At 36.6% G+C, this 13,624-nt stretch overlaps 1 protein-coding gene across 11 annotated transcripts in view; it reads right to left on the bottom strand.

Moving 5' to 3' along the window:
* The window catches only part of TP63 (tumor protein p63), a 247,525-nt gene that overhangs the window by 102,137 nt on the left and 131,764 nt on the right, over positions 1–13,624 (bottom strand). For 4 of the 11 annotated variants that reach the window (XM_043874981.1, XM_043874982.1, XM_043874980.1 and 1 more), the window contains exon 1: positions 8,181–8,343. The exons of 6 other annotated variants lie outside the window; for them this stretch is intronic. In XM_043874981.1, coding sequence (XP_043730916.1) covers positions 8,181–8,222 — 42 coding nt within the window. In that variant the 5' untranslated portion in view covers positions 8,223–8,343. Of the gene's footprint in view, positions 1–8,180; positions 8,359–13,624 lie in introns of those variants that run through there. One more of the 11 variants, XM_043874976.1, reaches the window with a different exon arrangement.

Genomic DNA, 13,624 nt, shown 5'->3' with positions numbered 1-13,624 from the left:
CATCTGATGTTGCCCTTTGAGAGGGTAATGGTTTTCCTTTTAATTCTAACTCCATCAATAAAGTGACACTAATCCAGACTGATTTGAGTAAACAGGGCATATTCCCCATTGTCTCTGTGATCTGAGAAAGAATGAACTTGAGAAAGATCACTGCCTGGATTGGAAATGGCCCCTTTGGGTGTTTTGCGCAAGCTTAAAAGGAAAAAGAAAATGCCTGTACAGAGTTCTTTCCAAGGCAAGCTCACTTTGGGGGTGGTAATGCTCATAGGGGTATTATACTAAACTGCACCTATTAGTGGCTTTAGCAGCAATAAGAAAGTAGAACTATTTCTTTTGTAGTGTTTCCAGAAATGCTGACGAGAGTGTTTCATAAATTTCCGCCTCTGGCAAAACAGCACAGCTTGACTCAAAATTCCCTCTTTCAGCTTTATAAGAAAAAAAAAAAAATTTTTTTTTTTTGGTTCCATATAAGAAGCACGGACAAGATACAATTCGTATCACCATTTTTGCATAAGATATCAGTTTACACTTTATACATATCCACTGACATTCCAAAAATGTTTTATTGTTGCCAGTTATTCCCTTACCTAGAAGCACCATGTACTTTATCTTAACACCAGTAACTGAATTTTAAGCTGACAGGTAAATATTATCTGGGAAAGCTATCTCAAAATTTACAGAACACCTCAGTTTTCCTTTGTCTTTGGAAAAGAGACTGAAACTGAATAAAGTTAGTCATTATTTCAAACATGAAATAAATTTGGAATTAAGAACTAGGTTTTTGGGGCAAGGCAGAAAATGGAAAGGAATGCGTTGAGTATAGGATAGGGGTGCTACGTATCAGACCAAATTAAAAAAAATCAAATACGGGGAAGTTTAAAGTACTGTTTCTGAAAAGATTTTTACTGACACTTCAGGTAACTACTGTTTTCTGCAAAGGAGGTTGTATAGCAACATGGTTGTATGTGGAACTTCACTGTTTCCCCTAATGTTTGCAGAGGTAAAGGCAGAACAAACCACATTTCAACATCAAATATTTTCAAAAGTCACTTTACATCAGTAGAGGATTAGGTCTGTAAGGACAAGAAAGGAATGAGATACAAGCTTAGCCATCCCCCCATTTATCATAGAGCCTCAGTCACCCTCTTAGCGACTCTCTTTGCCCTTTAATCAAGTCACTGAGTTTCCTCCCCAAGTACCTGCCCTTGCCTACCCCACCATCATCTCTTTAGTTGCCTAGGTTTTCATCTTGAGTGAGATGGAAATGATGCAGGAGATTGTGGAAGGAGATGATATGAACAGAATGAAAGACATCTGCCCCAATATTTCTGTTCAGATCTTAAATAAAAATGCATATCCTTGTTCAAAGTGAAATTTGAAAATTTTATTTCAAATTTTTTTAAGTTTGTAATACCAAGAGCTTTATTTTATTATTGTAATTGTTTTGGGTTAAACTATGGGGTTGTTTTTTTCTTAAAAGATATATTCATATTTACTTCTGCTTTATTTCCCAATTGGGATTCTCACCTTGAACAAAAGTCATACTAGGGATATTGTGTCATATTTAGCTCCATGATTTCTATCTGCTTTTAGAGCAGTGACCAGAGAGGAGTTTTCTCATTCTAAAATGACAATTTAATAAATAAAGTTGACCCTAATTAACATAGAAAATCAGTCTAGAGTTTGTTCCTAGTTTTGATTAATTTAAGAATGCAATTACCAACTCCCTATAAGGGTTAGAAACCTTATCAATCTCTACAGAGGTCTAAGGAATGGGAACAGGAAACAACTTCACCCAAATCAAGCAATCACTTGGACTAGTTTTTCCTTCTCTTTGCAGGATGGCCCTGTCACTCCCAGAGCATGTAGACAAAGTTTGGATGTCAACTTCTGAAGATGGCCCATGCTTATAGAATATGCATGGGTTCCAGCTCTTAGTGAGATAAAAACCCTTATCATCATTTTTCTTTTTTTTGATATTTTTTTATACAAGTGTTCCATTTTGACATACAGGTTAAACACAGGTCAGTTTTAAATCAACAGTCTCTTTTCAAGTCAATATAGCATGCTCTTTCATTTGGTCCTATGCAGTTGTTCTTTGTACTTTTATTAATCTTCCACCTTCTACCTAGAATGACCTTCCCTCTTCCCCCTGTGGCTAAATTCTAGTTCTCAAACTATGTGAAATATTACCCTTGTCAAGAACAGATTGACCCATTTCACTGTCTTTGAGAAACCTTGGTGTCTCTTACCACATTCTGTTTTAAACCAGAGTCACTTATGAATGAATACTTTATGTACACACTAGGATTGTGAATTCTCATAAGCTAGGGGCTATAACTGCTCTCCTTTTGGTGCCTAGCACAAGCATCATGACTATACTTAACTAGTTCTCAGTAAGTTGGGTTGTAAGAAAATGCTTCTTTTCCCAAAGGAAACAATTTAATTGATCTGTGGCTTGGATACCAAAGCTACTGTATTTAGTTTATAGACAAATATATACCACTTTTTTTTTTTTTAAATTTTGGGGCATGGGGTAGGGAGAGGGGAATAATAAAATAAATGGTATGTGTGTGAAAGTCGCTCAGTCATGTCCGACTCTTTGTGACCCCATGGACTATACAGTCCATGGAACTCTCTAGGCCAGAATATTGGAGTGGATAGCCTTTCCCTTCTCCAGGGGGTCTTCCCAACCCGAGAATTGAACCCAAGTCTCCTGCATTGCAGGTGGATTCTTTACCAGCTGAGACTCAAGGGAAACCCCCAAAAAATAAACAGTGGGTCTTTATTTATAGGATGGCCATATATTTATCCTCCAAGAGGAACACTTTTGGAAAGTAAAAGGGGTGCTATTGATAAGTAAGTTTGAATAGGAGGTGTAAATAGCAGAATACCAAGACCAATAGTTCCCAACTTATCTATGGCAGGACCCCTAGCTATGAAAGAGAGCTATGGGTAGAGAAACACAAGTTGCATGAGACTTTAGAAACAATCCATTTCTGCTCTTCCAAAGGTTCCAGAGAGGCAGTGGATATCTTTGAAAATCAAGCACCTGATGTGCAATTCAAAGAAATGCATTTTTATACTTCTAGGCAGCCTTCAACAAAGCCCTATATCCCCCCAAGAGCACCCTAATACAGCCCTAATTATACCATTCCTCTGTTTAAAATTCCTCCACGGCTTATCATAGTCACTATATTAAATGTGTTAGGACACTCCATGAGCCACTCTATCTTATATTTCTATCTTTATTTTCTAATTATTTCATACTTTCGGTTCCATCAAAACTATCTGACATTTGAGGACCCCAGTATGCACCTGCTTCTGTGTCTCTGCTGATGCTTGTTTCTATACCTGAAATCATCCTTCCCTCTTTTATTTCTAAAACTTTAGAAAGTTCTCTACTCATCCTTCCAAGTGAATCTGCATCACACACACATATGCATAGACTTGCAAGGTCCTCTTGCTTCAGGGTACTCTCTTTCTCTTTGATACTTTATATGATCTTGCTCACACTTCACATATGACACTCAAGGTCTCTCCTATATTAATTATAACTATATATTTTCATTCTCCTTATGAACTGTTACTTATTGGTGTAGGATCTGTTTCATATTCATTTTTATATCCTATGTACTAGCTTATATGTAACTGATGCTCAGTAAATGTTTATTTACACAGAGTAAGTCAGTAGTCCCTTTTATAACTTCAGTTTCTCCTCCTCAATACCACTCCTCATGAATATTGACACATCTCAACTTTATTAAAAAGTGTAAGTGAAAATTATAAAATGTTGCTAGAGATAACACCTTAATAAGCCACAGGCCTCTATTTTCTCATGCCTCCAAACTGTGTCCTGAAGAGAATATCCGGAATAAGAATTACAACTTAACTCTTAGATCAACTGTTTCACCTTGACCTTTCAATACATTCTCTTCCACAACCAAAATCTGCTACCCTACTGGATGTCCTTCACAGGCAACTCCTTCCCTAAATTGGCCCTGGACAATAAGACTGTACCAGCCACCTGATTTTTTGCTCATCACATATTCAAAAGACAATTCTGAGTTCATTGAGATTTGGAAAAACTTCCATTTTCAAAACAGTAAGACTTTTATGGAAATAACCAAGTTATTTTTCACTGATGTGTCTTTTGGGTGTCTGTGTTCACTCTTCCCTACTTACTGATATAAAACAATTAATGTTTAAAATAGTAATGTTTAAAACTCGATATAGGAAAAGTTTAATTTCCCACTACTACTATAAAGGGAGGATTTTTACCCATCCGCCTCTAACTCACCAGCACAGAACCTTACCAAAGCAATTATGTGCCCCTCAAAGAAAGGTTGGGTACATTTGTGGTAACAGAATTCTCAACAGTCTGACCTATATCTTTCCTTGATAAACATAAAGTCTCATGACCTCAAGTACATACTCCCTTAACATGAAGAATATAGAATCTAAATTCTGTATGTGCTTATTGTCTAAAAAATTTTCAGCAAACTTTGTATTCAGAAAATGTATGTTGTATGATGAAAGAGCAACTGATATTTTTTTGATTGCTTTAGTCAACCATCCATTCATTCATAGTTCCTACTGTCTCCCCACACTCCCCGTTGAGGATCATTGCTCTTCTAGAAAACAAAACAAACCAAACATGCTTTTTCCTTATCAAGGTAAAGGATAAGTGATTTATTATCACCACCCATTTTTCCAATAGCAGTGAAGGAAAATATGATCTACGATCTGTGATCTCTTTCTCCCAGTCCCCTCTGGGCTTGAGAGCAACCAATTGTAAAACAAGTAGTGCAATCTAAGACCACAGCGTGGAGTGAGGAACGCAACCAGCCTGATACCTGAATTAAATCTGCAGCTTCTGCTTCTTACCTGTGATTTTACCTATGGTGCTAAATATTGCAGAGTTACAACATGGGAAAGTTAAAAAGAATTCATGTATCCACTGTTACACTGTTGCTGCTGCTGCTAATTCACTTCAGTCCTGTCCGACTCTGTGTGACCCCATAGACGGCAGCCCATCAGGCTAAAGATAAAAACCACTCCCATAGGGAAAAATCTGATTCAGTCTTTGTAAATGGTATTGGGACAGGAAAGACTATTTTCCTTGCCAATATGCACCCAGAGGTCCATTAATTGGCAATGACCTGAACTTATTCAGGTCATTGACGGCTCATACTGCTGCCTCAGCACTTTTCTTCCTGCTCTCAGCTAGATTTGCATACCAGTTCTTTCTGGAAACTTTTTGGAGCAATTACCATGAATCCGAATAGCCCTTTTTAGAGTGTACTCGCTCCTTTTTGGTATCAAAGAGAAAAAGGTTAAGCAAAAGGGACTCATTTTTACAGCTATAGCTCTCTCAGAAAGAGAAGTCATTAACCTCGATTTGTAAAATGAGGTGATTCAATATATGAGCCTTGAAGTCTTGAATGTTGTAACCCATTCACCAAAGTACTTTTTCATCTTCGTAGACAAGCCCAGATAGGGATTTTTAAATAAAATATCGTCCTTCTAAGGAGGAGTTTGAAAGTTTTCAAAGTCTCTCTCCGTCTCTCTCTCACACACATACACATACTGGACCCAGGTTTTTTGGTAAGAAAATGGAACTCCAACTTAATCTGTGAAGAATTTCCTTTCTTTGGCGCCTCGCTCTCCAAGTTTTAGACCAGTTCTGGAGGCTGTGTCACTCTAGCCTGGCGCCCTGGAGAGGTACTTGCTGGAGGCTTCTTCATTGTAACCCAAGGGTGGAACCTTAAGCCAAGCCTGTTATATCCAACTTGCTTTCCCCTCCCTTCCGGACCCTTTCCTGTTCAGTAACAGCTTTCCCAAATTCCTCTCTGCTTGAGGGCAAAGAACTGGAAAGTTAGGGGAAAGAGGAGGAACAGCTTGCTTATATTGTTTTTGAGTTACCAATCCAAGGAAGTTGCTGGCAAGTTAAATGGAAACATTATTTGAAGTCAGAGAAAGGGTTACGATTTTCAAATAATTTTCACTCTCACGGGAAGTGGCACACCTTTTTAGTCTTAATCTAACCATTTAAAAACAATTCTTAAATGATAATCATAAATGGCTGATTCTGTATTGACGGTTATTCATGAATGTTATCAGAAGGTGAATGCTAAGATGTTATAAATTTGGAATGAAATTTCTACATTCTCAGGGCCATGTGGTCCCAGGCATTTCGTATACCTCCTTGTAGAACTGCATTTCTACAAACGGCTAGTTATTCAACCCTATGCAGAAAAGAAAGCTGTTCTTAAGCAATAGAACGGAAATGAAGCCATGGAGATAACACATATTATACACACTAGCGGAAGGATATAAAAATCATAACAAATACAGGAAAAGACGCAGGATAGTAGAGAAATGCCGCCATATTTTTTTCACCGGTAACTTCTGTGTATATTAGCAGCATTTCAAAAGAAAACAGACAGTTGCTGCCTCTTCAGCATCTGATCACACATCCCTAAAGTTTTGAAAAATGCAGACTCGTGTAAAGGTATTTTCTTTCACCATGAGGACGCCATACTCTCACATACAGCATGACTCCTTTACCTCCATAAAAGGCAGTCATTCGTAAAATACCTTCTCATCATAGTATTCATGCAGTTTTGTTTTTTCTTTTATGAGAAATAATCAGTTCTTTCCACTTTACATCAACTTTATACTTTTCTTGGAGATACTTCAAAGTCAACGTTTGTTTCTAACCTTTTTTATTTACACACACAGGAATCTTAACCTGATTATAAATGCGCGCCAAATTTTTCACGAACACAAAGTCAGATATGATATGACTGACAGATCTTTTTTTTTTCCCCATGATCAAAACAGGACAACATTGGATCAAATAGAAACAAGATAATCATAAATGTTACTTCCATTTTTTGTAATTGCTTAGTAACATTTTAAGCTGACTTTCAATATTAAAGCAAAACAAGAAACTCAAGTTTCTCCACCGAGGACAAGCAAGCCTACTTGAATGTTTTAAAGGAAAATAGGCACTTCCTTTTCCTTCTTTAGATAGCTCGATATTTCCCCTGCTATATTTACACAGTTCAGGTGTCTAGACAATAGCATGGTCAATATGAGAGCACTGGCCCGCCTTTGTTGCCCAGTGTGGAGGCTTCCCTTGTGCCTTCTGCCCAGAGTACTATGCATTTTGTTCTGATTTTTAAGGAGCTCTATTTGAGTACCCCAGTCTACTTTTCCAAGCATTCACCTGCAAGCATTTTCATCCAAAACACTGAACTCACTCTCTTCACACTGCACTCCCCACCTCCCCAGTCTGATTAGTGTCAACACAGCTGCTCTATTCTAAGGAATGTAAACTAATATTGTTGTTAGACCTCCCTCAACCTTAGGAAACTTCCTCAAAGTCTTATAGTCTCTTCAGGATTTTTTTTTTTATTCAGAGATTTAAATCCCTGAGACAAATGTGTTGAAGACAGATCAGGGCGGCGAACATTAATTCCTTAAATAAAATCCTATGTGCTATAATCTACATTTACATGTATGCATACATAAATATTTAATAATGCATCACTCCATAATAACTCATTATACAGTGAAAGTTGTAGTCAAATCACCAGACAATAGGGACAGGAGTGAAGTCCCCTCAGGATTTAGGTGGGTCTCTGGACTGACTGACTTCAAAACGGAGATGGCTTAAAAAAAAAAAAAAAAAACTCACCTGAAATCAACTTTAAAAAAAAAAAAAAAAACACTTCATTTGCTTTTAGGATGAAGTCTGGAGATAAAACTGAGAACTTAACTGAGTTGAGACACAATCAACAAATTTGTCTTACTGGTAAGTGAAAACCCAACAGAGGAGTCATTTCAGTGAGTCTGGCAGAATATGATCTGCTCTCTCAGGCTGTTCTCATACAGAATGATTTTCTAAACTCCTGAATATTGAGCTTCTTCAAATACATAACATCTCCCCAGAAATTTTTCTTCTCCCTTTTCTCCTACTGTTTCATCTTTTACTTTAATAACACTCTTACAGTCACCACAGAAAACATTAGCCAAGAAAAAGAGATTCCTATACACAGTCTGCAAAAACATTACATTGGGTGACCAAGAACCACAAATATGTAAGCTTTTATTTTAGAAAGAGAAATAAAAATAGCATCTCTAAATGGAGTGCTAAAATCTAAAAGCCTTACCTCACTAAATTGAGTCTGGGCATTGTTTTCCAGGTACAACATGTTAGCTGTAAGATTGATCAATGCCGCTGTCCTCTCTTCTGGCTCCAGGATTTTGCCAACCCCCCCACCCCCTCTGAGACCCTTACAGTAGAAATCTACTAGGAAGATAACAGAACTCAAGTCCTTCTCTCTCTTTCTCTCTCTGTACATAATTTTAGGTTCCCTCATATATACCCAACTATAGGCATGAGGGGGCGGGACTCTTCTCTTTACCTGTCCAATCCATCAACTTCCACCTGGACTCCTCCACTCCAATGGAGTGAGGCCTCTCCCATCTCATTAAGTAGTTAGAATTCCTTATCACCAATCTTTAAAAGAAAAGGAAAGAAAGAGAGAGAGAGAAAAAAAGAACACAGGAGAGAGACAGGTAAAACTTTCCCTTGTCTCTTTCATAAGAAAACACACTCTTTCTTGAAAACAAAATCTCCCCAAACAAACCACAGATCGTACCACCACCAGGACTTAAAGAAGGCACTTCAGAAAGTTATTTTACACTTTGCAATGAAAAGTAAAGCTTCAGGAAAAGCTTTCAGAAGTTGTTTTGTTGTTTTGGGTTTTTAAACCTAGATGTGGATTTTCAAGAATGATTACACAGTTAGATATTTGGGGAAACTACCCAAATCAATGCTTATATATACTTAATATAAAAATTTAAAAATCCACTGCCTGATAGGTGAAGGATTTCCCACTTCTCCCTAGAGAAATAGCAGTGGTTTCAAACGAAGCTATGCTAACATAAGCCACTTGATTGTTCAAAGCATGTTTCAATAACAATTTAAATCATTGGCCCCGTTAACTTGTAAAAACAAACAAACATTCATATTATGTACAGGAAATAGAAAAGCTGGGGAAAGTGCCCATTTTTTTTTTAAGCCCTTAAAAAAATGCTTTTTATTCTATCATTATTTCTTGAAATATAGGATCAGTACAATAGCTTATCTATTTGAATATTTATTTTCTCTACCATACCTAGTTTTTATTAATGCTCAAAGATAGCAATTTTATAAACAGATAATTAACTACTATTAACAAGAATAAATCTTCAGGTCTGAAAGACAAGTCAGATTTTGCCTTAAAAATATATTTACTTAAATACACAACATTCATGTAGAATTAGGTTTTGCTTGCTATGGATTCAGTGAAGATGAAATGCACCCTGATGGCTACTGTGGGATCCACTAATGTATGCTCATTGCTGTGGAATATAATTTAGTTAGACTTATATCTATCTAAACATCACTTCTCACCTCACACTCTGGAATCCAAATTACCTCTGTCCTGCCTAAAAGTTACAACTGGACAAGATATCTATAAGTGAATATTTAGATTACTTCCAAAATTTAGAAGGAGATTAGAAGAAAACTAGAAACCAGAATAGATTAGCATATAAACCTTTAAAATACCCTGTGCAAATGCATTCATGACCTTGGAGTTGCCTCCCCTTTACTTCACTTTTTGCTCCATAGAATGCATGCACATATATGATCATGAGGTGATATTTATCTTAAGCCCCTAAGTTATTGGTAAGATGTTTCACTTTTTGCAAAAATTTTTCAGTAATGCCATTTTATTTCAACTGTGCAAGGATATGACAACACTAATTCTACAAATTTATATCAGACAAAATGTTGATTTCTTCACTGAAATACTGGGAAGGTTATCTCTTACTATCTGTAATTAACCAAAGAAGCACTGTCTACAAGACAAAAACAAAAACCAAAAAAAAAAAAAAAAAGAAAGAAAGAATTTGCTTGCAAAATGCAATTCATTATTTATACTATGTATTTAAGTTATACACCCACTGACAGCTTCCAGGTCGGTAGTAGAAAGCAGACAGTTGTTTCCTGAAGACTGTGCTCTATTCCAGTGGTTCAAAAACTTGGATGATCCTGAGAATCATCTAGGGTGCTTTTTAAAAACAGATTTCTTGACCTGATCCCAGATCTTTATAGCCTAGTAGGAAGTTCTGAATGAGGCAAGTTTGGAAATTAATCTGGAGTAAATGCATTAGCACAACTGCCCAGAAAGTCATAATTGGATTCTTTTTACATGAATAGGGTAGTGTAAGCATTTGAACCCCTAAATCTAGGGTTCGCAATGTCAGATGTTGATGATATTCAACCAAATGTAAACAAATTTCATCTTGCGCAAAGTCAAAAGCTTCCCAGCAGTATTTGATGGGTGAAAAAGATCAAATTCCTTCTCTCTACCACCTTAGCCTTCAGCGTATGCCGGTAAGACTATGATCTCTATCTAAGGTATCTACCATATCTAAAACATGTATATTTTACATATAAGATACAATAAATCTGCTAAGGCTACGTGTGTATTTTGGGTACTTGAGGGGAAGGAGCACTGGACTGGGGGTTAAAGGAGTAAGTATGAGATACAAGAACCATTTCCAACTCTCTGCCCTTGGGGCAGGTTACTTAACCACTCTGGATTCACGTTCCTCATTTGTGAAATGAGAGGCAGAACTAAATGATTTCTAAAAACCATTAAAAAGATAAGAGTCTTTGTCCAGAATTTGTGGAAGTGATTTAAAGGATTAATCACATTTCTCATAGTTTACTGGGGTATTTGTACCTCAGTTTGCTCATCTTCAAATTGTACAATGAAGCAGCTGAGTTGCACAGACACTAAGACGCTTAAATGACATAAATAAAAAGTTACAACGTATTGAGGGGAAAACTCATGGTTTTTGCTTTAGGGTATAATAGCTCCTGGGCTTCCTTGGTGGCTCAGATGGTAAATAATCTGCCTGCAATGCAGAAGACGCGGGTTCAATCCCTGGGTCAGGAATATCCCCTGGAGAAGGCCATGGCTACCCACTCCAGTACTCTTGCCTGGAGAATTCCATGGACTGAGGAGTCTGGTGAGATCACCACCATGGGGTTGCAGAGTCAAACATGAATGACCAATTAACGCACTTCATAGCAGCTACCAATCCATTTAAATTTGAATTTAGCACACACGAATCCATAAAAGAGTGAGTGAAAGTACCTCTGATAACATTTGATTTCAGAATTAGTGTGAATACTTGATGTAAACATCACGCATTTATTTAAGCAGAAGGTTATAGAGAAGTAACCATTTTCTGTATTCACCATGCAGCAATGTTTACCTTTGATCTCAAAGGTTTACTAATGTGCATTAATTTTCCTTATAACCTAGTGATGTAGGTAAGTATCATTATCACCATTGTGCGGATAAATAAATAAACTCAAATATTTTAAGTAGGTTTCCTAAGTCTTCAGGAGTCAGAACAGCTTTATTTAACTTTACTTACAGGTCATAATTTCTCATTCCCAGCTGTTCCCTTGAATTCCTCACAGATTCATGGCCTCAGACTCAGGTCTCAGCACTATCTCTTGAATGAAAACACCACTGTTGTAAATCTAGTACATTGGAAGCAGAAATCATTCAAGATGTATGATTAACACATATGCTTTCTTGAAAGAAGTGTGCTACATTTTTGTTGAATATCCTTCTTTACAGATACTCATGTAAGAACTCTTTATATGTAAAGATATTAACCTTTTAATAATTGCAGGAAATAATTTCCTGCTATGTGCATGCCTGTGTATGTGTGTCTGGTGTTTCAAGCTCATATATGGATTTATGGTTTGCTCTTTGGTATAGAAGATTTCTATTTTCCATAACTAAATTCATCATTTTTCTGTTATGATTTGTTACTTTTCAAAGAGAGTTTGAAAGGTCTTTGCCAGTCCAACATTATAAAATCCTTTGGTCATATTATAGTTTCATATTATTATGAGGATTTTAAGTTTTCATATTCAAATCATTTAATGCTCTAGAATTTTTATTGAATTTGTATTATGAGAAATAAGTGAAGATTCACTCCTCTCCCAAATATATAACTTATTCCATCATTTTATTGAATAATTTTTGTCTCTAATTTGACATGAAATCTTTATAACATACCGAATATCAATGGCTCCATTTACACCTCTAAGTGAGAAAGTTAAGAAAGTACATAAATCCTTAGTACACATAAAATACTATTTGAATTTCTTAATCCGCATTATGTAAGGTTGGGTAGGGAACAACATGGCCTCTATAAAGTTCTAGAAAGTAAAAAGTGGAAGCAATTTAGTCTCTCAGGTCTATGTCTGCCCCCTGTGGCTTGAGGTAAATAGAGAAAACAAGGAAATATTTAGGTTTCATGGAGTCATAAAAATGGAGATAAAAGTTTTAGTGGGTTCTCCTCATGAAGACTCTAGGTCTATTGAATTGAGAGAACATAAAAGTTAGAAGAGGCTTCATTGTATCTGGTAGGATTAAGTAGTCAGTTATTTTAAAAAAATGACTGGTGACTTGCTTTTATATTAGCAGTTGAAATTCCAAGAAAGAACATGTGCCCGACTAGAAATGTATCAACCCTCTATGCTTTAACCAAAAATTTAACCATATCTATCAATGTCTCCACATGCTCTCCTCCCTATAGAGGGCCCTCACCATCATTTTTATCTTTCCTAAAGAACAACTATGAGTGTGTTATTCCTCAGGATGCATCATTGCCAATGGAATAAACTGTTTTCATAGGCACTCAAAATCCTTCTTCACAGGTTGGTTTCAAGCTGCCCTCTCAGCTTCATATTCCTATATTCCACTCTGCTTGCTACATGCAGGCCCCAGGTGAACATTTTGCCCCTCTGCTCAACCTGGGCCCTCAGTTTGGAATGCCTTCGTTCCATTTACCTGTAAATGAAAACACCTTCAAATTCCTTAAATGGAACTGAGTTCTCCACTTTCCTAGTTGAAGTTCAGTCTTTTCTTATTTTATGTGAATGTATATAAAATAATAATATAATGCTAGTTTACAATGCAAAAAATTGTATACTTGTCAACTCCCCTGTGAAGCTATGAACTTTCGAGGTCAGAGTACATTTCAGTTCATCACATCACATTTAGTGTCTAAAAGCTTGATGAATATAAGTTCAATTGAATGATTTAACTCTAGAAAAAAACTAGAAAGTTGAAAAGGGATTCTTTACCCAAAGTATTTATTATGGCACAAATGCCTTTCCTATAGGAATCAATGCATAGCACCTAATTACAATAGGAGAGAGAGAAAAATGATAACTCAAGGACTGTTCCTCAAAACTTCAATAATTATTTGTCAAGAAGGAAAATTGTCAGCATGATAAACCTACAACAGTCAAAAATATTGGGATTTTACAGAGCATGTATGAAAGCTAAGAAGTGTTGGGACTTTCCAAGCTGCTCCAGAATAAAGTCAATGAGGTCATTTTCATACCAGCCACCATAAAGTCAAAGGATGATCAGCAGGACACACTAACTTTCACAGCTCTAATCTTTCCCAAGTGATTTCCTTCCTTTCCTGCTCCAGACAGGTAAGAATGAGCTTTAGAGAAGCC

The sequence above is a fragment of the Cervus elaphus genome, chromosome 19 (assembly GCF_910594005.1).
Source record: "Cervus elaphus chromosome 19, mCerEla1.1, whole genome shotgun sequence".
Classification (NCBI taxonomy): domain Eukaryota; kingdom Metazoa; phylum Chordata; class Mammalia; order Artiodactyla; family Cervidae; genus Cervus; species Cervus elaphus.
This window is presented reverse-complemented; position numbering and strand designations above follow the sequence as displayed.